Source organism: Berghia stephanieae, chromosome 4, assembly GCF_034508935.2.
Source record: "Berghia stephanieae isolate SIO BIC M18660-M18661 chromosome 4, UCSD_Bste_1.3, whole genome shotgun sequence".
NCBI classification, from domain to species: Eukaryota; Metazoa; Mollusca; class Gastropoda; order Nudibranchia; family Aeolidiidae; genus Berghia; species Berghia stephanieae.
This window is the reverse complement of record NC_088363.1, coordinates 76,514,927-76,539,974: the sequence shown is the minus strand read 5'-3', so window position 1 is coordinate 76,539,974 and position 25,048 is coordinate 76,514,927. Positions and strand designations below refer to the sequence as shown.

Sequence of the window (25,048 nt, the reverse complement as noted above, 5' to 3'; positions counted from 1 at the left end):
TAGCACTACATATTTAATAATATAGATATTTGTCTATTTATATATCCCTCTATCTATATGTATCCATCTATTTGTCAAATATTCCAAATATATCAATTTGTATATGATTGTAATAATCGATTTAATTTTTCATTACGGTTTATTATTATTATTATTATTATTATTATTATATAATTATTTATTATTATTATTATTATTATTATTATTATTATTATTATTATTATTATTATTATTATTATTATCATCACCATCATCATCATCATCATCACCATCATCATCATCATCATCATCATCATCATATCATCATCATCATCATCATTATTATTATTATTATTATTATTATTATTATTATTATTTGTCATTATTATCATCATCGTAATTATTAGTACTGTTGTTATCATCACCACAATTATCAACATTATTATTAATCTTATAGTGATAGGGATTATTATTATTATTATTATTATTATTATTATTATTATTATTATTATTATTATTATTATTATTATTATTATTATTATTATTATTGTTGTTGTTGTTGTTGTTATTATTATTAATATCATTGCTACCGTTGTTACTCTCATCGTCGTCGTCTCCATCACCGCCACTGTTATTGTCATCATCGTCTTCATCATCATCATCATCATCATCATCATCATCATCATCATCATCGTCATCATCGTCATCATCGTCGTCATTATCATTATCATCGTCATCAACACTAATATCATTATTACCTCTGGGACATTCTGTGGCAGAGTCTGAAACTTCACTGTTCAAATTAATACTCCAGCTCTATACATTGTACATTATTTTAGGAAATGGTATTATGTCAATGAATATGTTACCCTTGTTACATTATCATGTATATTTCCTGAAATAAACAATTTTGATATGTGTGTATGTATGTATTACAAAAAATACTGTTGAATCAAAACGAAATAGGCAAAACAAAAGAGTTAACACGTTTATCACGATTCAAAGAATAAAATTGTCGGAATTTCAAATGAATCAATCGAAATTTTTAACAAACCATCAGACAAAGTAAAATTCATCAAAAGATTATAGCTCCGTAAACTATTTTATCTCCAACAAGTATGCATATGTCGTAATGAATTAAGAAAATGGACGTTATTTTAGTCGTGAAGAAACGGTAGATCCTGATTTGGGAACTGCACAACTATATGTGTGCTTGCAGTTAGTACAAAGTCCGTAGTTGTACACTTTACTGTATATTCTAGGTACACTATTCTATTCTATCCTAAGTGCAGGGCTGATAACCGACGCAATTATGGGTTTGATTTAGCATTGTGAGTATTTCCATAACAACAATGAGTCCATCATGATTTGGGTTATCATACCTCTAAATAAGTATACATCGTGTGTATCATATGGTACGCTGTAGGAAAATGATCAATGATAAATTACCTCTGACAGTAGACACGTCGAAATATTGAATCTCCTGTAACAAGTGATAAACCATTGCTGAATCCGTGAATATTTTGTATCACTGCCACCAGCAACACAATCAACGCCCTCATGTTGATCTGATCCAGAATCATTTTGTCGAAACTTGCTCGAAAAGTATTATTGGTCGAAAATATTGAAGATTAAACGATATGAAAATCCTCCTTAAATAAGAAGTGACGAGATCTAATATTATTTAGTCTCAGAGATTAGGCAGTCTTTCCTAATGTTTTATTTTAATATATTGAAATTATCCTAATTGAATTGTTTCTCCCATCAAAGAAATTAAATCTTGAGCGGTTCCAAATGTTAATTAAAATATACTTGGATATTAATATTACAATGTGTATCGGGATATATATGACGCACAATCGAAAGGAAGATTATTGTTTTTCACCAATCAGATATGGATAAAATGTTTTCGAGAATAATATATCCTTCAAAATAAATTAAATAATTAATCTAAATAACTGTTTTAAATTTGAAATAGAATAATTGCTCTTAAATGGGTTTCTACTTTAAAAACTTGTATAATTCCTTTAATATTTTTTTTCTTTCTGTTAACCTAAGTCGATACGTTTTACTTGTCCTAGTGTCCTAGTCCGAATCGTCACGTTCTTACACAGGTACATCGTACTTACAAAATCGTGTGACGAAAATAATCACGTTTGATCGTGTGTCACTTGAAAGTAACCATCGGTAACATTTTCGTAAATGTTGAGGGAGTAGGTTGGCTGTCAAATGCTCAAACCAGGAAGTGTCCATCTACTGAAATGGTCAATCAAAATATCCTGTGAAAAGTATCGACATCTTTAGTCAAGATCATTCATTTTATGTCTTGAACTGTGAGACAAATTCTTTCACATTTTATTCCACTATTCATCTGGTTATTATAGCTTCAAACTTTTATACCAAAACAGCAGTTAGAACGATGCCATTTGGGCGTCAATAGTCTGATGTTAATGTTAGAGTTTGAGTAAACTCGAACCTTGCCTGTAAAAGTTTAAATAAGGTTATCATCAAATGTGCAATGAGTCTTCAAATCAGCTTAACATGACACACGTTTGAATCAAATAAATATGTAATGAAATTTACATGGATTTGGAATAGGGTATTAAATCGGCTTGGCATAGTAGCATTTAAAAAATAAAGGAGTGCTCTCTTTCGAAACATTTTAGCTCAAAGCGGTCCCAACATCCATTTCTATTCATCGTTTGAAAACACACAAACAAATCAATTAGAGGATACCAGAGATAATGAATTTGTTTTTGCATTTTGCTTCCCAAGAATTAAAAAATCTTTGATTTAAAAATAAAACAAACAAAACAAATGATAACAAAAATAAAAATCCAAAATTGAAGTAAACAAACAAACCAACATACAACAAAACAACCCCTCTTACCATCTTCACTAGTATCCAATCTTAAAGATCTTTATATTAGTCCGTGAGCCAATATATAACCATAGAATAAGGAAAACAGATTTTATTAGCGTTTAATGACGACAAGGCAGTTTACTGTTTTTCCCCATACCCCAGGGAAAAGTTCGCACTGATATAGAATTAATGAGAATTCTTTTTAAAATCAAGAAACGTGTTATAAAAGATTTCAGTGTCGCTTCCTTAAGTAATGACCTTTGAAAGGTATTTGAGTGAATTGTTCCAAAATTTTGGGATTTTCTAATTTCTTATTTCAGGTAGTCTAATATATTTAGTTTTAATTTGTAAAATTAATATGCTCTAAAATATGTTTTATGAATGTCTACTGTCTCCCTCAGTCCTGTGTCCCGAGACTGATTAATTTTCTCACGATTGAAACGGATTTTAAGGCCCTACGCTCCAGTCACAGATTACTTTGACGAATGAGTGCATTCTAAATTATTGTTTTTAAAGTTTCCAAGCATTCAACGCCAGGTATTTCCGATGGTAGGACATTCCCGTCATTTATTGTTCATGGGGAAAAGCTGTGTTTGTATGTGTCCATCTTGTAAATGGCTGTATGTAGGTGATGCATTGTATCTACGTGTTGCGTATCTATCTGGTCTGCCTTTTATGTAGTTTGAGATGACGGTAGGTGCTTTTAGGTCGTTGGTGGTTTTGTGTTAGGCAACAATACGGGACACCTTGCGCCGGCTTTCCAGTGGTTTTCATTCAAGTGAAAAGTTTGATGAGTGAATAATAACTATGGGGGCTTTTCTAAAGATTCAACTTTGCGTCACCAACGGAGAGAGAGAGAGAGAGAGAGAGAGAGAGAGAGAGAGAGAGAGAGAGAGAGAGAGAGAGAGAGAGAGAGAGAGAGAGAGTTAAGAAGGCACATTTGGATCTTGGACGCTTAACTCGAACCTTTTCCCAAGTTCCGTTGAATTTGGGTTATCTGCTGCCCACTGTGTGTTACACAGTCATGTACAGACTATCTATGCATTATATCTGCAATCATTTGAGAAGATCCTTCCTAATTGATTCATTTAAATATCTAATTTATAGTAGATCACCTCTCTTCCTCCCCCCCCCAACCCCCCTTTTTTTTTAAAGATTCACTGACGCTACGTGATCGCAGTTTTATTAAAATGACAAGTTTACCTGCCCACCCCTTCCCTTTCCCAACGTATTCACCTGCTAGTTTCACTGTTTAAAAAATGGATTGCACTACTTCATGTCTGTCTCTCTATTTCAAGAAAAAAAAACTGTCCTATGAACATTTTTGAAACAAGTCATCTGACTTCGTCATGCGGCAATATATTAATATTACATAAGATAATTCATCCCGCTTTAATTCAGACAATCACACACCGCCTAGTTAGCTACCTCATTACACAGTAGAAACCGAAATAAACCAATCCCTGATTTAGTACCTTGATATATAATTCAATGTCCAGTTCATTATTTAAAACCTGTTCGTAATATTGTACTCTAGTCCAAGTTTTAGTCTCCATCTTCAAAACGGTGTCACTTTTTTTTTACAATGTGATGGATGAGCTCAGAGGCCTGCGGTCAAATTAGTCACTTGGTCATCGTCAATTCAGTTGGCTTTTAGTATTATTATTACTTTGAACAAGTTTTTTTTATTAGCTGCGTATGATTCACTACCGTGTGCTTATAATTTGGTATATTTTTGGCCGTACGATCGGCTCATTCATTCATGCATAGATATATAAAGGATTGGTAAGCTACATTATATAATTCTTTCGTTAAAAAGTAGAACAGAAAAAAAAAAGGTAAAATTGCTTAGGTATTTATCAAAACTGTACAATACTTAGGTTATATCGGCTTTTAGCCTTCATTAGGTAACCATAAACAGTTCCAGAAAGATCTTAAAAGATACAAAATGAATATATATATATATATATATATATATATATATATATATATATATATATATATATATATATGAAGACGTGGACGAAAGCCACAGAAACGAACGTCTTGGCCATATAATGTGAGTGACAATTTATATTAGCTCTAACCATCATTATCGAGCACTTTCGTACCTACGAGTAACCAGCAACACTCATATATATATATATATATATATATATATATATATATATATATATATATATATATATATATATATATATATATATATATATATATATATAGTTTTAGATATTTAGCTTCAAAACATTCGAGTTAAACGTTTACAACTGATTTGGAGAATTCAAAAGTATAAGAAAACAAGCGAACCAGCGAAACGTCTACGTTGAAAAACATCTACCGGTACTCATATTATTTCTAACTATCGCAGTTAGAATATCCACATGAAATCAATAAAAACAATACCGTATTAATGACGATTAGCATCGTGGTAGAAGAAATAATCACATCTATTTGGAATAATGGGTTGTTTTTTTTCCCCCGTGGCCGTGCAGGGAGAAAGGAGATCATTTTTCAGACTATGATGACTCTTAGATTTATTCGTCGTGACCAGTGCGCTTAATTACGGGGGTCCCGATAGCTCAGTCGGGAGAGCTTCACAATTAAGGGACCGAGGTCGATCCTGAATGAAGTCGTGATTTTTTTTCTGACGCCCCTGTCCCAGTAGTTGGGTCTGTTAGATCTGGCGGAAAGTACTTTGCCATTGACTAGCGTCATATCCAAGGGGTAACAAGCAATTGCTATTTTCCTTTTCACGCTATAGAAACCGGGATAAACTCCGACTGTATGGGCCTAATGGCTCTGAAAGACTACTTTAAAAAGTGCTCTTCATTTACTCTCCAAACGAATCGTTGGAACGCAATTTTCTGTCACTGCTATGAAAATGCATTACCCAAGAATATAAAACTGGATCAGGGTTTGTTATCATAATTGATCATTGACTCTCTTTAACTGTCATGCTCTGGAAAGAAGCGTCTTTAAAAATTTGGCCAGAAAACTCGCCCTTCAATTTAAATGACCCTCATCTTGGCAAAAACTCTCAAACCTGGGACCTCGTGTCTTTCCATAGTATGGCGGTTAAATGGTTAAACTCATCGACTTACCAAGTCTTTACACAACCCAGCTACGGACAACCCAATTCGTTGCGTACAGCCCTCCTTCTCATAGATAGTAGTTGACAATTTTTTTTTCCAGTCAGAATATATACAGTTAACAAAACCGTACACTATTATTAATAGCCACATCACGGAAAAACAAAGCTAAAAAAAAAAAGACAAAAAGATTAATAAGTATAATCGATACATATAATAAATAATTTTCTATAGAAAAATTAACGTTTCCGTTCCAATAAAGGTCACAGCCAGGGAATAGGCATTTAAAAAATAATTTACCCCCCCCCCCCAAAAAAAAACAAACAAAAAAACAAAACAAACCCCAAACAAACAAGCAGAATACAAAACAAAACAACAAACAAAACTAGAAAAAACCCATTAAACAACAAAAAATAATAAAACAAAACAAAAACAAATAAAAAAGCAAAAAACAAAAATAACAAAACAAAGAAAAAAATAAATAAAGACAAACACCAAAAATGCTTTTAAAAAAACAAAACAAAACCAAAAAACCCAAAAAGGACCACCCATCCCCCCTCAATAAAAAAACATTGAAAAAACAAACAAAAACAAAACAAAACAAAAAAAAAAAAAAAAACCAAAAAAAAAAAAAACCCAAACCTACCCGATGATAATATTTGAAGTCTAATTTGGTAAGAGAGGTGCGAAAGCAGCAAAAGCGTGTCTTTTTTCCTCATTGACCGCAAAAAAAAAAAAAAAAAAAAAAAAAAAAAAAAACGAAAAAAAAAAACGGTGGGGGTGTAGAGCTCGCAGCAACCAGGGGAAAAATGTCTCATCATGATTTCATAAGACATAATATATTTAAGTTGAACCAGAGAAGAGTAATTATTCAGTCTAAATACAATGCGTTAGGCCATATAAACGTCGACACGACCCCTGTGTAATAAATATTAAGCATATTATTATGTCTTCAGCTGTCACACATGACACGATCACCACTTCGTCAATCGACAGTCAGTATTGCAACGCTTTACAACTTCTCAAAGTCGCAGTCTTAGGTCACTTACCCAATTTACATTTTGACATCAATTATGACGATGGTGATGATGATGATGATGATGATGATGATGACGATAAAATAATAATAATGATGATGACTATAATAATAATAATAATAATAATAATAAAAATAATAATAGTAATAATAATAATAATAATAATAATAATAATAATAATAATAATAATAATAATAATAATAATAATAATAATAATAATAATAATAAGAAGAAGAAGAATGATGATGATGATAATAATAATAATCTATATTATACTTATGGAGCTCAGATTACGTGACTGCAAAAACGAGTAACGCTTTAGTTTAAGAAGAAGAATGATGATGATGATGATAATAATAATCTATATTATACTTATGGAGCTCAGATTACGAGTAACGCTTTAGTTTAGTTTTTTTCTTCTTAGTTTTCATGGGTTTTCGGCGCTTGCAAAACAATTAGACTGGGTCATTTCAGTGCCAGTTAAAAGGAAGATCATTGAGGAAAATGTGTAGATTTGAGGTTAAAAGAGAAAGCAAGATAAAGGGGGCTAGTTCAAATAGGAAACAGAAAAAGATTCTATACTATGAGCAATGCATCAATGAGCCTATTTTGACATTAACTTATAAAGTCCCATCCAGACACAAGCAAAGGATCACATTATGAGGGATGCACCCAAATATGTGTATTTACAAACTATAAGATATTAAGAACTAATAAACAGAAAAGTACATAACAGAGACGATTTACAAGAAGAAAAAAAATATTATCACCAGGACAAAAACTGAGCAATCTCAATCCAGACCAAAACTAAGTAATCTCATTCCAAGACAAAGACAGAAAGCATGTTGGAAAACAGATATAGGAGGATAGAAGACACAGTATGTACCCGCCTGCCCACTATGGGAGGTCAGGAACCCCATCGAGAGAGAGAGAGAGAGAGAGAGAGAGAGAGAGAGAGAGAGAGAGAGAGAGAGAGAGAGAGAGAGAGAGAGAGAGAGAGAGAGAGAGAGAGGACTTTTTCTAAGGACTCAGATATGCGTCGCTTAGAGCGGGACTCGAACCCAGGACCTTCCGATCCGAAGGCGAGTGTCATACCACAGGACCACATTGTCCCCAACAACAATAATGATGGTCAAGATAATTTTGATGATGATGATGATGGATAGGGTAAAGGACGATATTATGAAAGAAGGAGGAGGATGGTGCTATGAAACGAGATGTGGCATTCATTATGGCAACCCTGCAAAATGCGAGATAAGCTGAAAGAAGATAAAGAAGATGATGATGATGGTGACAATGATCACGATATTACTCTTTAGGAGTTTTATCACAGTTGCAATGCGTTTGAGTCATCTCATTATCAAAAAAGAACTAGAACGGAATAGTACTAAAAAGAAAATATGTAAAGCTGTGGTTTATTAGCACGTGAGTCGCAGACAAAAGGCAAGATTGAAAGGACAAATAAAAGAAAAAGAACGAAATTAAATACAAGAGCAAACTTTCTGGTGCCAAGTCATAGTTTTCACACTCGTAAGCAATCAGATCTCTGCAATACAGCAAAGATGAAATTATTTGGAATGTTAAGACGGCAGTCATCTCTTCATGCTTTTGTTGTTGTTTTTTTTAAGGGTTTAACGGCGCTTGCGACACATTTAGAACATTTCAGCGCCAGTAAAAATGAAGAAAATGGGATTGTCAAAAGATTAAAAACTTTACAACTAAAATAATACGAGAAAATAATGCAAGATAAAGGGAAATGGTTTTAATCAGATGTGGATTCCAAGAGCACTCTATCAGTGTACTTAATTTGAGATCACATAAAAATCTCATCCAGACATAAGCACAGGTCCCCACTAAGAAGAACACACCCGAATGTTTACAAATCAAAATGATATTCAAAACAAACAAAAATTAACAGTACACAACAGAGAGATGATTTACAAGGAAAAAGTATCATCTCCCCAAACTACAAGTACATTCGACGGTTTTCCTTCCAGCCAAGGACTCGGGCCTGGGCTAGGATAGCTTAGATGCCTTTCGCGTCTCGACCGAAAGATCGGGTCGCCTTGGCTGTTTCCAGTATTTCCTGTGTGAGGTGTCTCCAATATTGCCGGTCCTCTGCTAGGGTTCTCAAATTTTCAAGGTCCCCTGCCGTTATGAGACTAATGCTTTGTCCAAGTGTTGTGAGGTTTTTGTTTAGGATCACAGGGAGTGTTGTGATCGGTCTTCCTCTGAAAAGGTTCCCGTGTTTTTGGAAGTATCCCGACATGGCTTGGTTAGCTGGTATGTTTTTGTCCCCGCGTAGTATGTGACCGAAAAGTTACCATCGTTGTTGTAAAATGTCAAGGGAGATTGGTCTTTCTTTTGTGATCTTATAGAGTGATTCATTTGAGATCTTTTTTTGGGTATTTGATGTCCAGTACCCTTCTTAGCTGTGTGCGATGGAAGGCATCCAGATGGCTAGGATAAAACCAAGTAATCTGTTTTTGTTTTATTTTAAAGGGTTTTACGGCGCTTGCGACACATTTAGGTCATATCAGGTCCAGTAAAAAGGTCCATGACAAAACCACGTTATCTCATCCCAAGGCAAAGACAGAGAGCATGTTGGTAAACAGATATAGGGAGATAGAAGACACAGTAAGTGCCTCCCTGCCCTCTAGGGGAGGTCAGGAACCCCACCCAGCCAAGTAATCTCATTCCAAGACAAAGACGGAAAGCAACTGAGAAAACAGATAAAGAAGACACAATAAGTGACCTCCCTGCCAACTATGGGAGGTCAGGAACACCACCCAGTTCAAAAGCTGTGCAATCTGGATATTCCAAACTAACTTATTAAACAGTACAAAAGAATATCTGATCCATATATCAGAGAAGAGGGCAAACGAAGGGATAGTCAAAAGAATTTAAATCTATTTCAGTTGCACATCCAAGGGCTGCTTAACAAAAAACTAAAGTAGATACGGACATACAGCAATCTATCGATGTGTCAAATCCAAGGCCGAAATAAAAGTCCCAACCAGGCAAGTTTCGTTTGTATATTTTTGTTTAAAGGGAAGTAAAGAGTTCCCAGTCAGAATCTCTTTGCTGCTTCCCAGTCGATATTCAGGATATGGGAACAGGATAATCGAAATGTCACTCACCTGGTCAAGAGAGCACTGTTCGATTTGCAGTGCAAAGGGCCTCTTTTATTAGCTAGTAGATGAATACTTCATGAGAAAATGGAATGAGCAAAGACAAGAGCAACAAACCATTTATCTGGCATTTTAATAAGCATTCAATAACATGTTATAAATGACTTTCTTTGAAACATTTTCAGGCAAAAAATATACCTTTTTATCACGAAAAAAAAAAAAACAATCAAAGAAAACATAGATCATACATATTTTTAGTTTCATTTGTGTAGTTGAATTGTAATAATAATATGCACAACTATCAAATTATCATAAGTAAGTATATCAATCATCCCGAAGACAACACCATGAGATACATAAATAATAAATAATAGTTTGGTAAAAAAAAAAAATAATCCTTTCTTCCAAATGCATATGTTTTTGTTTTTAGAGGTTCCAATGCCCTTGACATGTTTCTAGTTTATTTCACCATCATAAAAAGGAAGGTGATAGGAATATTAAAAGAATATGGACAAGAACTTGCAAGCATCCATGAAAAAGTAAGACAAAATGGATTTAGATTAAACAGGAAGCAGAATTATACTCCAAGAACAAACTATTTGTGAGCCACACAAAAGTCTCATCTGGAAACAATTACCAATACACTGGTAAGGAAAAATGCAGTGAATATTTCACTTCAGACACATCAAGGTCATTCAAGCACCAGTAAAAAGAGCAAGGTGAGATTAACAAAAGATAAAAAACTAAATATTAGATGTGCTAAAAAGTTTCCAAGAAAAAATGAAGCCAACGGGAATAAATTCAAACACAGATAAAGGGTAAATCATGGTGCAATACATTCATTTGTTTAGTTGGAAACAACCTGAAAGTCAAACCCAGATAAGCACAGGAGCTTTACCGTAAGGGATACACTCAAATGCTTGTAAAAAACATGTATGTAGTCCTTGGGAGAACTAAAGCCGCAAAGAACCAGAATTATCCCACTTTTGTAGTGTTGAATAGACAGTAGCAATTGATAGTCTACCCAAAGGCTGGATAGAGGGTCAAAAAGTGAACTCAGGATCGATACCAGACCCTTTGCTTATGAGGTCAGTGCTCTACCAAGTGAGCTATCAGGATGTATTTCATAAAACATATCGATGAATCACAACAAAGGATGCAACACATAGGTGAAACCCAATGATCCCATTCCGAAACAGACACAAAACCACTACAGAAGAGAAAGCAATGAAGTGGACCGATATAGAAACAAGCACCCCAGGTAACAATGTTCCTCCTTTCTCAAGGAACTCTATCCAAAACAATTCACAGTAACACATACACTTTGAAGATTTACAAAATGAATGAAAGTGACATTTTCTTCCCGTGATAAATATTCATTAAAAATCCCCCACACTTTATTAGCAGAATGTTTAACAGTTGTAAAACTACTTCCTTACTGTTGAAACATCCTACAAAAACTACTGTTTAATATCATTCCAAACTCACAGATATTGGGTAAGTGTCAAGACTACAGAGCTGATTATCAAACAAAATTTTTTTTTTGCTATAAAACAATTCATTTCATCTGTTAGTTAATACAAAAGTAAGTTAATAAGTTTTAAATTGAGAGCACCAGATAAATTCAACAAGATATAAATGTCATGATGATGAAATAAGATTGCGAGTTGAGACAAAACATGAAATAGGTAATGAGTTTACTTAAAGGCCCTGATAAATGATAAAGTAAATTAAGTCATTTAGCCTAAGAGAAACGAGAAGACCAATCAAGTCCTGTACCAAAGGGTATTTACCCACGTCAAAAAGATATGCTTGCAACACACGTTTCAATAAACATTCCAAAATTTGATTCAAGTTCCCCACTGGTCAGCATTTTATAGAAATAGCAACACCTTTATGTAATAGCCAACATTGTATTTTGGATACATAATTGGCCAGTAAATTAACTTTAATCCTTAATACATGGAACAAACTTATTTTCCATTAAAAATCATTTTATCAGCACTAAACCTTCAAGATCACAAAACAAAAAATTTTTTCATGAAGACTACTGAATTCTTTTATTGACTTTAACCTCAATATAAGAAGGATGAATTAAAAAACAAAAACAAAAAAAAAACAACTTTAATTCATCTATCTTGAGAAAATACTGACACGTTCCAAGCATCAGCCACACGGCTGGAGGGCAATCGGGACTAAATTGCTTGCTCAAGGAAAAAACAAGACTAAACAGAAATTTTCCAATCAATTTGGGAGGGTTGGCAGATATGAGAGATGCCGAAACAGGGCTTGAACCCAGGTTTCCCAAGTAAAAGCGCAATGTCATCCACTCAGCCATCACATCCCCAGTAAGTTAAATGGTATAATTCAAAAAGTGATCCTCTCTCAAAGATATCAATTCATCGCAACATAATCTCATATAGCAGAAAATTGAATAACAATCTTATAAGTGATATAAATTAACACCATATTACTTTTGAAAATATCATTATCATATTTAACAATATCACCAACTAAATCATTTTCCTTCGTACACACACACATGCATATATATATATATATATATATATATATATATATATATATATATATATATATATATATATATATATATATATATATATATATATATATTGAATCGTGTTGGATACAAATATGGTATGAACAGTGCTCGACATGTAACAATGGAGCGAATTATTATTGTAATATTTACCACGATGTTGGAGTCAGTCTATATCGATGTTTCAGGCCATCCAGCCATCACCCTGACGATGGCTGGAAGGCCTGAAACATCGATGTAGACTGACTCCAACAACGTGGTAAATATTACAATAATATATATATATATATATATAAATATCTAACAATGTCTTTGATCACGGACGTGTATACATGTGACCCGAGTTGCATTGCCAAATTATTGATATTACAGCTACTTATTCTATTGTAGCGGGGTTCACGGCAGGGAGAAGCACACTTCAACAGGTGTTCAATTCTCGAATTCTTGCAGAGAAATGCCTACATTACCAAAAAGAGTTATTCCACAACTTTAGACTTCAGGAAAGCATTTGACAGGGTTTAGCACGAAGCTCTCTGGGAAACACTAAGAAACTATGGCATTGACGAAGGAATCATCCAAACAATAGAAGCACTAAATAAGAACCCAATGCTGTCCTATATGACAACCAACAAAGACCATTTTTCAAAATATCAGTTGGAGTTAGACAGGGATGCATATTCTCAACTTTATTTCACATAAAAATATATCAAAAGAATATTACAAAAAAATCATCCAGAACCATCAGTCTTATACCACAATTGGGGGAAGGGAAATATGTAACTTACGCTTTGTTGATGACATTGACATCGCACACAGTGAACAAGAATTACAGTCTCTAACATTCTGAACCAGGCAGCATCTAATTGCGATATTAAAATCAACACAGATAAATTGCAGATTCTAGTAAACAGCTGAGGTGATGCCAAAGCTAATGTCACCCTAAATGGCGAGACCCTACAACAGCTTACAACCATCGAATATCTCGGGAGTGTTGTTGACTGAGGATGGAATGAGTATGAAAGAAATCAAATCAAGGATAGGGATGGCAACGGTGGTAACGGCGAGACTCAACAGATTTGGAAAAGCCAGATGAGCTTTCAATCAAAATTTATACTGTTCAGGTTGCTTGTATTATCCGTGCTACTATATGGTTGTGAAGTCTGGACAATGAAAGCGGAACTGAGGCGAATCAGTGTGTTCGAGATCAAGACTTACAGGAAAATCCTATGTGTCATATCTAGAACATAAAACTAATAAGGAGGTTCTTGAAGATGTGGAAATGCTGGCAGGAAGACAGAAGACGGAAACTTGCATGGTTTGGACATCTGGTCTGATATGACAACTTGTACAAGACAGTCATGCAAGGCACAGTGGAAGGTCAAAGAAGAAGAGGAAAACAAAGGAAAATGTGGCTGGATAACATCAAGGAATGGACAAGATTGTCGCTCTATGAGCTGACAGAGAAAGTTGATGACTGAGATGTGTGGCACCGTGTTGTGAAGGCTGTATCCCGCAAGTCCCCCCCCGACGACCATCTGGTCATGGGAATGAGTGAGTGAGTGAGTGATTCTGTTGGCCCTATTTTGAATAATGTATTATACTTCAAATGTCATCTCATCAAAGTCCATTACCATCTGCTTAAAAGAAAAAATGAAAAAGTAAAAGTTTTGAAGTGAACTTTTAAAAATTGATCATGTGAAACATTAAAGCTGAAATAATCGTGAATGTGTTGGCAGATCTTTATATTATCATGATTTAAAGGCATCAGTTTATCAAGTGTGATATGTATAATAGTAGTAACAGCTCGACCCTCAATCTTAGTAAGTGAACCCCTGCTTACATATTTAATGCTGTGCCAAGATCGTTTCCACAATACTTCAATAGAAAAAGACATCGTGTTGTTGTTGTTGTTTTTAAGGGTTTTACGGTGCTTGCAACACATTTAGGTTATATCAGCACCAGTAAAAAGGAAGAAAATGGGATAGCAAAAAGTTCTTGAATTACAATTAAAGCACCCAAGAGAAAGTAAGACATAGGGGAACTGGGAACAAATAGGGATCAGATGTAGATTCCAAGAGCACACCACCAATGTATTTAGTTTGAGATCACTTATAAGTCTCATCTGGACACAAGTACAAAATCCAACAAAGAGGAATACACTCAAATGCTTACATTATACATTAAAAATAACAAATATAATAATACATAACAGAGAGATGATTTACAAGGAAAAAAATATCATCTCCCAAAACAATAACTATGCATTTGACTGTTTCCCTCCCAGCCAGAACTCCGACGAGGGCCAGGAAGAAAACAAGTAATCTCATTCCAAGACAAAGACAGAAATCGTGTTGGATAACAGATATAAGGGGATAGAAGACACAGTATGTACCCCCTTGCCCACTATGGGAGGTCAGGATCCCCACCCAGGAAAAAGACATCCTTTTAAAACCATTTTGTTACTTGTTAAGAGTAGTCCTTCAGAGCCATTAGGCCCAGGGAGCCGTGGATTAACCCGCTTTATATAGTGTGAAAAGGAAAAAGCAATTGTTCTCTATCCTTTGGATAGGACGTAAGTCTACCGCAAAGTGCTTTGTTTTTGTTTGTTTTTAAGGGTTTTACGGCGCTTGCAACACATTTAGGTTATATCAGCGCCAGTAAAAAGGAAGAAAATGGGATAGTAAAAAGTTCTAGAATTACAATTAAAGCACCCAAGAGAAAGTAAGACAAAGGGGAATGGGAACAAATAGGGATCAGATGTAGATTCCAAGAGCATACCACCAATGTACTTAGTTTGAGATCACCTATGTCTCATCCGGACACAAGCACAAAATCCAACAAAGAGGAATACACTCAAATGCTTACATTATACATTAAAAATAACCAATATAATAATACATAACAGAGAGATGATTTACAAGGAAAAAATATCATCTCCCAAAACAATAACTATGCATTTGACTGTTTCCCTCTCAGCCAGGACTCCGACGAGGGCCCGGAAAAAAACCAAGTAATCTCATTCCAAGACAAAGACAGAAAGCTTGTTGGATAAGATATAAGGGGATAGAAGACACAGTATGTACCTCCCCGCCCGCTATGGGAGGTCAGGATCCCCACCCAGGCAAAGTACTTTCTGCCATATCTAACAGACCCAGCTACCCAATCACTGCTGGGTGGACGGGGGTCAGAAAAAAAATCTGAAGTTGACCATTTTTATCGACTCCAGACAAATCTGTATAATATACTGATTTAATCTGTGTAAATGGCAGGTCAAAACATTTATGGTGAACATCCTGTATCTTTCATATCACTCATCTGATATATGGTATAAGTTAAAGAGATCTTTGTTCATTAACTAGGTACCATTGTCTGATTGAAAGAAATATCTAACAACCATTGAATGCGGAAGCATTTAGGAAATCTGCTGATGATGGTGATACAGGAACAGAAATCAATAACTTACAATGATATTTTACAATCCAGAAAAAGTAAAGCACAGCATGAGGATTTGTTGGGAGTTATTTACTTCTTTCAATTACCAACGAAAACCATTATTCACATAAATTCACTGATTGGTAAGGGGGAAAAGAACATCATTCATCTGAAACGACCTTAGTTATAATGATGTTCAATGACATTTTGAAAATGACATATTTTATTGAAAATATGGGGCTAAATTCTCTGACCAGAATTAATACATTTCTTAAAAATACATTTTGTTTTTGAAAAATGAATAGATGCAATTATCACTGAAATCAATGGATATATGAAGGTATTCGTTTGATGAATAAGAGTATTTGGTCAAATTCAAATACCCATAACTGATTATCTCTTTTATTTTATAAGCTCCAAAAATATACAGATTTATGATCAGAACTTAGTATTGTCGATCGAGCCCAGACTAGATTCATAATGCATATTATAATAAGCCTCGTAACAACATTTCACAACAAAGAAGAAAACGAGTTTTAAATGAATACAATGAAATGAATCATCAAAACCTAAGCAAAAATGTTTCATTGCATTGTTTTCAGTCTTGGACCTCTTATAAAATTGAAATGCATCTACACCAAAGCACAAAAAAAACTGAATGAAAATCCCACCCTCTTAATCAAAAGATGATAAATTGAACTCCATAATCATAAAATTCATATTCAAGAGGAAAGTGATTTATTAAATAAATAAATATTTGAAAAATAAAATGCCTATTACCTTAAATCAAGGAAAATTTATTTCTTGATAATTAATGCTTTAGAAATCAATCTTTGAAAAATTGTGCATTGGTAACGTCTATTTTGATTTTTTGTCCTCCTTTTCAGAGGCACTATTATTATGTGCATCTTCTTCCTCATTATAATCTTCACTTTCATCCTCATTTAAATCATTTTCATCTTCATTTAAATCATTTTCTTCCTCATCGTCTTCCCCACTATTTTCAGTATTTTTTTCTTGATCCTCTTTATCATCTAAATCCTCTTCTTTGATGACCTCAAATTCATCAGAATCATCCTTATCACTTGATTTCCCGCTTGCTTTCTTGGATTCTGTGGACAGAAGAGAGGGATTACTTATGCTTAAACTCAGAGCTAATTTTTCAGATTTTTGAGAAGAATATTTCTAGGATAATATTCACGGATGCCCTATTAAGAGGGCAATGAACTGCTAAAATATTAGGAGTAATGTTCTACATATAAAGGCAGACATGTTTATTTATTTTGAAGAGCAATGAAAATGTTCATGTTGGTAATAAATTTTCCAGATATAATTATTTCCGAATGATCTATAAACTGACACCAAAATAATAGTGGAAGTATAGTACCTTCTCAAAGAGCCAAAAAAAGTCTGGATAAAAAAGCGCAACAATAGTTCATGGAAACTTAGAAAAATGATCTTTAGGAAAAGTATTGGAAATTGAATTTGTTTCAAATATTTTCATGAGCTCTGACAGTTAAAAAAAAAAAAGATTTAACCCAGAATGTATTCGCAAGTTGGTAGATAATAGTCGATGCGCCTCATTCAACTCTGATCATGATGAAAAAGAGAGCATCCTTTAATGTGCCTAGTATGATAAATGTTCATAAAATAATCTAGTCCAAAACAGTACCTCATAGTTTTTCCAAAATATGACACTCTGATGCTCAACACTTCCATGTAACTATATAATCTACACTCTTTTCTTGTCCTCAATGTCTTGGTTACAGAATTTAAAAAAAACCCAACATAGATGACTGAGGCAAACATATTTGTGCAAGAGGATCTAAATGCTTTTATAGCAAAAACTGTGTTAGAAGACTTTAATAATTCTCTAGTTAAATGAAAATTAAAAACTCATTAAAACAAACCTTTTTCATTTTGCTCATTGTTTTTCTTCTTCGATTTCTTTCCATTCTGGCTATCTGAATCACTGTCTTTGGGCATAACATCATGCTTATACAAAGGTCTGAATGAGTCAAAAAATCCAACGTCTTCCGTTAAATTGGGTAAAAACCAGAAGTGATGTTTTCCAAAAGTTAGTCCCCATACAATACAGAATAGAATTAATCGCACTGGGGATAGAACAGAAAAAAGGATAAATAATCAATAATAGTAACATATGAACAACTACTGAATACACTTACTATGGGTTTCAAATCAAATTATTCAAAAGGAGGTATGTTTCACGGCTTTTATCAGAATATATAATTAACATACCCATCAATTGACATCATAGAAGATGAAAGATTATTAAATAACTAAATAATATGGATAAGCCCCTCACAATCAGAGAACAAAATAAAATTAATTTACAATTCAATATGAAGGTAGAGATACTATAGCGGTGGACTTGAAATAGTGGAAATCTACAAAATAGTGGAAATTTGAAATCTATGACTTATGTAAACATAAAAGTAAAAACGAAATTGTTACAGTAAAAATAAAACGATAATATAGTCTCATTAGAATTTCCAAAATTGCACAGTGTCAAGCACAACAAGGATGAAAAATGGCGAGCATTTGGTGGATAGAAGAGTCTCTCCATAGGCTGTTAAGATTAGTTTATCTTTTTTACCATAACAATGCTTGGTAATATCTGCAATGAACTGGTCTTCATCTAACGTCTTAGATTGTAGATATTCAGTTGTATGACGATTAAGTTGCTTTTGTGTATTTGTGTACACCCATATAATACGTATATATTTTGTCCCTTTGGCATTCATAATTGAACATTTCTCTCTCTAGAATTCATCCAATAATTTGTTGCTTCTGCCAATTGCTGGAATGGCTGTAGGATTGGTATATTACATGTTTATTATTTCTTTCCCTAAATTTTACTCAGAATTTTCCAAGAAAGTATTGCTCATAAATTGATTTGTGTAAATGATAAAAATAGAAGATGATAAAATGCATCCTAGTCTCATACCACTCCTATCACAGAAATTTGCAATATCTTAACGACGTGTAAATCTACTTAAGTTAAAAAGACTAATTTTTTAGTCATGACTAAAAAAAAAAATGATAATAGAACTCTATTGTCCAATGGAAATTAAATTGTTTCACAAAGATGCCAAAAAAAAAAAAATGCAATGAAAGTACAGTGGGTGTATACACATACACACTCTTGATCCTTGAATATAAATCATCAATCATGGAGAAAGAAACATTTACTTTTGAGCAGAGGAAAAAACGTGAATAGATAATAACTAAATAAATAATAATAATAATAATAATAATAATAGATGGCATTTGTATAGCACATTTCCAAAATCATATAATGTTCAATGCACTTTAGATTGGTTGAAAAAAATAATGGTCATGCGAGCACGCAATTTATAAGCAAATTTTAAGATATCGTCGCTTAGGCATTTCACAAAGGAATATAGATCATTCATCAAACAAGATGTCTGGTGTAAACAGGAATCATCCATGTTGTCCAAGTGAGCAAATTGGTGGTTAATGATCCTGCCCAAGGAAAAAAACAAACCCGAAAGTGCCTTGAAGCAGGCGGAGCTCAAACCCGGGACCTTCCTGGTCACAATTCAATGCTTAAATCACTCGGCCAGTGGTGCACTTCTTCTGGCCATAATGGGAACATACACAGTGATAGGAGTGGGATGATGAAGATAATGTTAGTGATGTTGATGATGTTCATGACTACTACCGGGTCAATGACGATGGTGATGAGGATTATGATAATGATGTTTACGATGATGGAATTGATGAAGCAAATCATAATGATGAAATATCGACATTTGTTCAATTAAAATTTTTATGATGGTCACGGCGACTAAAACTCGAACTTTTAGTTTGAGCCAGCGCTCCACCAGTGGGAGGGTAATTAATCAAGTTGTGACAGGTCGATGACTCATCATGCTACCGGCATCGGCATTTTCGCTACCTGTATTTTTTCTCTCCGATTCTGCATTTTATTGATATTTTCAAATAATCGTTGCTCAATAATCCGTTGACGTAACTTTTTCTTATTCATATATTCTTGTTCTTCATAATGTAAAGAATATTGTCATACCATTTGTATGGCTATGAACCGAATGGTTTTACAACGCCACTCTCCATGAGTTGTACTATAATTCAATGCAAGATCATAACTATAATTGGTAAGAAACATGTGAATAAATAGCATAAGTCACCGTACAGGCAAATAATTTTGGGATAATCAGAAGCAGAAGAGAATGAGGAAAATGTGTATGTAAGTTTTATGGCCTGTTCAGACCTGGCAGTCCTGTGAGAGGTCTTGTATTGTGGTAACTCCTTATCAAATCCACCAGTATCCTGTCCACAAATTAGCCAGTCACAGTGATGACTGGAAGGTACGTGTTAGTGTGTGTCTTATAAAACTGATATCCAATCATTCCTTATGAATAAGATTCACTTGATGACATATTTCATTAATTAATAATATAAATTCTATGGTCTGTCACGTTCCCGATCACATTGTCAGTAATAAATTTACTAAGAAATATTTCTATCACTCTCTTCTATTTTCACACATCACAACTAACAAAGTTTCATGTCTAATCACAATGCATGCAACACCATTATGAAAACAAATAAACACGTTTAACAATAGTTTCTCATCTATTTTCAACACCAACCAGAAAAGAGAGATATCATTCTAAAATTTAGGATTATTATTAGGGGCTTTTATGAAGTACTGACGTCTGGTTCAACTTGAAGCAATGATATTTCCATTGTGAAAGACAATTTTGCTTTTTCACTTCGAAGTCCTCCTGCTCTTTTTTCAATCTTCCCTATGCTAGAATGGAGCAGTTGACCACCTTGCTCGCCATGAAATCCTAAACCTATCTTATATCGCTTCAACCAGTAAATGCAGTGCATTTCCAATATATGTAATTTGGGGGTAATTGAGTGAGGGAATGCTTCTCTGTAATTCTGCAAATACCTTGCGACAGCTTCCTCTGCTCTTTTAATTTCTTCTGATGACATGGGATTTGAATGTGATACTAATTTATGTACATCTCTGTAGCTGTCATTTAAAGTATTATATTTGATCTCAAGTTGAATTATTTTCGTGATTAGGGTGTCTCTTTGGGTGTTTGTACTAACTGCATGTATAGCTGTCTTTGTAAGGTGTCTGTAGATTACTTTCTTTATGTATTTGTGGCAGTGATTGGCAATGAAGTGGCCACCGTGAAATGCTTGTCTGACAATTTTATTCTGATCTAAAACATGTTGTATTGCTTTTCTAACTGGTCCGATGATACTTTATTTACATTCTTTCATGTCATGCAATTTTTTCTTTATCTTTTTACATTGCTTCTCCCACCTCCTCTTTTCAAACATCTTTTGCCACAAAGTCTACATAGATTATTTAGTTTTGTTATTTGAGTTTCAAGAGAATGTTCCATCCATGTCTGTAGTACAAAAAAAAATTATTTCAGTACCACAAATAAAATTAATATAAAAAAATAAAATCACTCAACCAAAAATAATAATGTTATTTCACACAACGGATTGCCCAGATTTTAAATAATCATAACTTTTTTATTTCGTGTGAATTAAGCGTACTTCTTGGACATACTAATTGCAAATTTATTGAATTATTTTAGGGTGTAAGAAAATATGACCCTCATGGTGACAAAACATGTTTTAAAAATATTTTAATCAATGATATACGGTGGACAGAACAATTTCACTCACTAATTTGAAATATTCTTATCTGCTTTATAATCCAATTGGCACTTCACAAAAATATATATAATTACGACAGAAATTTAAAATATTAAAAAAAATAAGAAGAAATTGTGTGTGACACATAGGTTTCCAGTATTAAATGATGTAAGGAGTGCATTTCTTATGAATTATTTGACAATATCACCCTTGTTTTCGGACCTCGCTTACCTCCCCTGGTTTCAACAGATGAAGGTGCAGGTAATTAATCACTTGTGACAGGTGAAGTTCCCTGTTATCAGTGATTTGCCTGTGATCAGGGGAGTGGAATGGTCGACAGGGGAAGATGCACAGTGGGTGGCACGGGGGATACAGCAAGATCAAAGCAAAAACTAAAGAGTCAAAAATTAAGTTAGTTTTATTCGCCATGTGGTATTGATGATGGTACTTCTGATATTACCATGTAATAGATTAAAATAAAGATAATAATAATGGTGACAATAGTTACTTTTCAACCTTTCAGCATAATTTCTGACAGCTGTGAATGGGTATATAAACAGTGCTCGTTGTTGAAAAGAGTCACAGATATTGGCATAAAAATAGATTTGGAATATATATTCTTCTGCCCGATGGTAAATGTTTGTAAACTGAAAACAGTGGATGTGAATGACCTTTCAGTATATGTCAGCAGTATTTTATAACAGCATTTTTATACGAGGTAGACATCCTGTCAATCAGTGTTTTGAATCTTTGTTCTTTTTTTTTCACACCACAATAGCCAAACCATACAATGCCAAAATATGCAATGCTCAGTACAAGAGATAATCATATTTGTTATGATTCTGAGATTATTATCCCCCCCCCCTCCCCACCCCAACCACTTATAATAATAATGATTAAGCAATCTGACCTGTCACTGCCTGATAACCCACTTCTTTCATATTACATGTAAATATAAAAATATAATTGGCAACTTAATGAACTTCAATAAAGAATAATACATCTTAAACTTAGTTAAGCAATTACAATATCAATTACAGTTATAATAAGTTTGTAAAAAGGAAATGAAAGATATTAGTGATTTACCAAGAGTGAGGAATAAAATGAAGCCAACAAAACCAGCAGCAGCAAGACTGAGGTAGTAGACACCAAGGCGCACTTCTTCTGGCCATAATGGGAACATACAAAGACAGATTGCACCAAGCACCATCAACAGGCCGATCAGGAACGTTTTTATATTGACTGGGTCGTAGATCCATACGTAAATCTGGAGAAGCATGCAAGACAAATTTTCATGATCAAAAAAAATTGTGCATCTCTGTGGCAAAAAGTTGTTGTGCAGTGATAGCAGCCTGCTCCAAGTGAGTAAAACGAAGATGGAGAGAAATGACAAGCAGCATCTGCTTGAAAAGAGTAATGGCAAACACTCAATGTCAATAAAATTTGACTTACCAATACAGTTTTTCTTCCACCTTTATTTCAAACCCATGACTGCTTAATCAAAAGGACAGTAACTATTCACTACTCCATTAGATCACCCGAATATAAATAAATCTAACTGTAAACTTATCTGTTAAACAGTGCACTATAGTATTCATCTCAGCCTCTTGTGTCCATCTTTTCTTCTTGTAAAATGAAAGTCTCTAGGGGTGCAATTTTTGTCTTTAAAGACTCAGCAAAACCCTTTATCATCAATGGTTTATTATCCATGAACCAATTAAAGCCAAATGGCCACCCAGGGGATCTACGAAGGCAGCCATTAAAAAAAACAAAACAGTTGGCTAACATAAATGAGTCAGATATTTTTAAGCAGTTGTTTTATATAGTCATGTGTAAATGTAAGTTCACACTTATTACAGCCTTTATATATTTTGATATAATCCAATCATTATGTTCTATCATATATCACATGAAAGGCTAATGTAATGGCTATTCAATGTAAGTCATTATTTTCCTATCTTTCTATTCAATTAAAAGATACAATGTTTAGAATTTGAAACACTGAAATTTCGACATTGCAAAAATGTGCGAAGATAAAAATTCTAGGGATAGTCATGCCAGAGGAAACTGGAGACACTTAAATGATCTGATTTAACACCACTTTGCTCATTCAATAACTTAACTGAAATAAAAGTTTCACATTGCATGCTTTGATAAACAAAATGACAACACTATCAAAAGCTTTTTTTCTTTTATATGTAGTAAGTATACCGTTGCCACCTAAAATCATGCCTAGATCAGGTGGTGAGGACAGTGTCTGTTTGATAGGACATGTTCAGGCTGGGGTGCCTATTGCAGAATATTAACGCAGGTTTGATAAATCATGAAAATTAATCAAAAATCACATTAATCAAGGATCACAAAGAAACAGATCGAGCCAAAGACAACTGAACGACAGGTTGTCCAAAGAAAACAACCATAGAAGAAGATTTCGGTATTGTGCAATAACACCAAGAAAGTCCTTTTAAATCGTTTCAACAGCTGGAGACTGGTATCAGTCAGTGATGATAATCGAAATTTGTCAAAAAGGAGGAAAGTGTATCAGCTATCTGTCAAATTCAAACCAAATACAACAGAAAATATATCCTAGTTACCTGATATGAATATGTAATAACACATTACAATACGCTTCAACAGTCGTAACGTCACTTCCCTCGTAATGATGCATGGTAACTTAGTAACTGGCTCTAAACTATCGGAACAATGGCGGATGCCCTTATGAAATATTTCTCCGACGAGCATAAAAGCGTTTTCAGAGGAAAAAAAAACAACATAAATCTGAAAATGTTTTGACTTTTACACATTCTGATCACAAGACATACGAAAAGTTCTAGCCAGCATGAAGAATAAAAAGTACCGATTTTCTTTGTTTAGAACCACGATGGGCAACATGACATCAGACTATTGAATCCAATTACTAGTGCAAATCTATATTATCATTAGAGATATAATAATTATATTATCTCTATATAACCAGATGACTTCTATAAACATAACATGAAGAGAGGATGGAATATAGAGAGATATAAGTAGTGGTGGTATGAATGATGATATTACAGTGGTAGTTGTAGCAGTGGTGGTAGAGATGATGATGTGGTGGTGGTTAATGTATTCGTGGTGTGGTTGTAATAGTGATCATGAGGTAATCATGTGGTGGTAGTTGTTGTAGAAGTGGTGGCAGTAGAGATGATGATGTGGTGGTTGTAGTAGTGGTGGTGGTAGAGATGGTAATTTGGTGGTGGTTTTTGTAGTAGTGGAGGTAG

General features: G+C 33.9%; 2 protein-coding genes across 3 annotated transcripts in view; both read right to left on the bottom strand.

Annotated features, from left to right (window-relative positions):
• The window catches only part of LOC144971275 (uncharacterized), a 22,192-nt gene extending 19,966 nt beyond the window's left edge, over nt 1–2,226 (bottom strand). Inside the window, exon 1 of the mRNA XM_078911885.1 lies at nt 1,429–2,226. Coding sequence (XP_078768011.1) covers nt 1,429–1,562 — 134 coding nt within the window. The 5' untranslated portion in view covers nt 1,563–2,226. The remainder of the gene's footprint in view (nt 1–1,428) is intronic.
• An 11,104-nt stretch (nt 2,227–13,330) lies between these two features.
• Nucleotides 13,331–25,048, bottom strand: part of LOC144971274 (translocation protein SEC62-like) — a 36,276-nt gene continuing 24,558 nt past the window's right edge. The window contains exons 7-9 of one of the 2 annotated variants that reach the window (XM_078911883.1): nt 22,872–23,052; nt 18,002–18,205; nt 13,331–17,203 (exon numbers count right to left, since the gene is read on the bottom strand). In XM_078911883.1, the coding sequence (XP_078768009.1) occupies nt 16,950–17,203; nt 18,002–18,205; nt 22,872–23,052 (639 nt within the window). In that variant the 3' untranslated portion in view covers nt 13,331–16,949. The remainder of the gene's footprint in view (nt 17,204–18,001; nt 18,206–22,871; nt 23,053–25,048) is intronic. The other variant, XM_078911882.1, reaches the window with a different exon arrangement.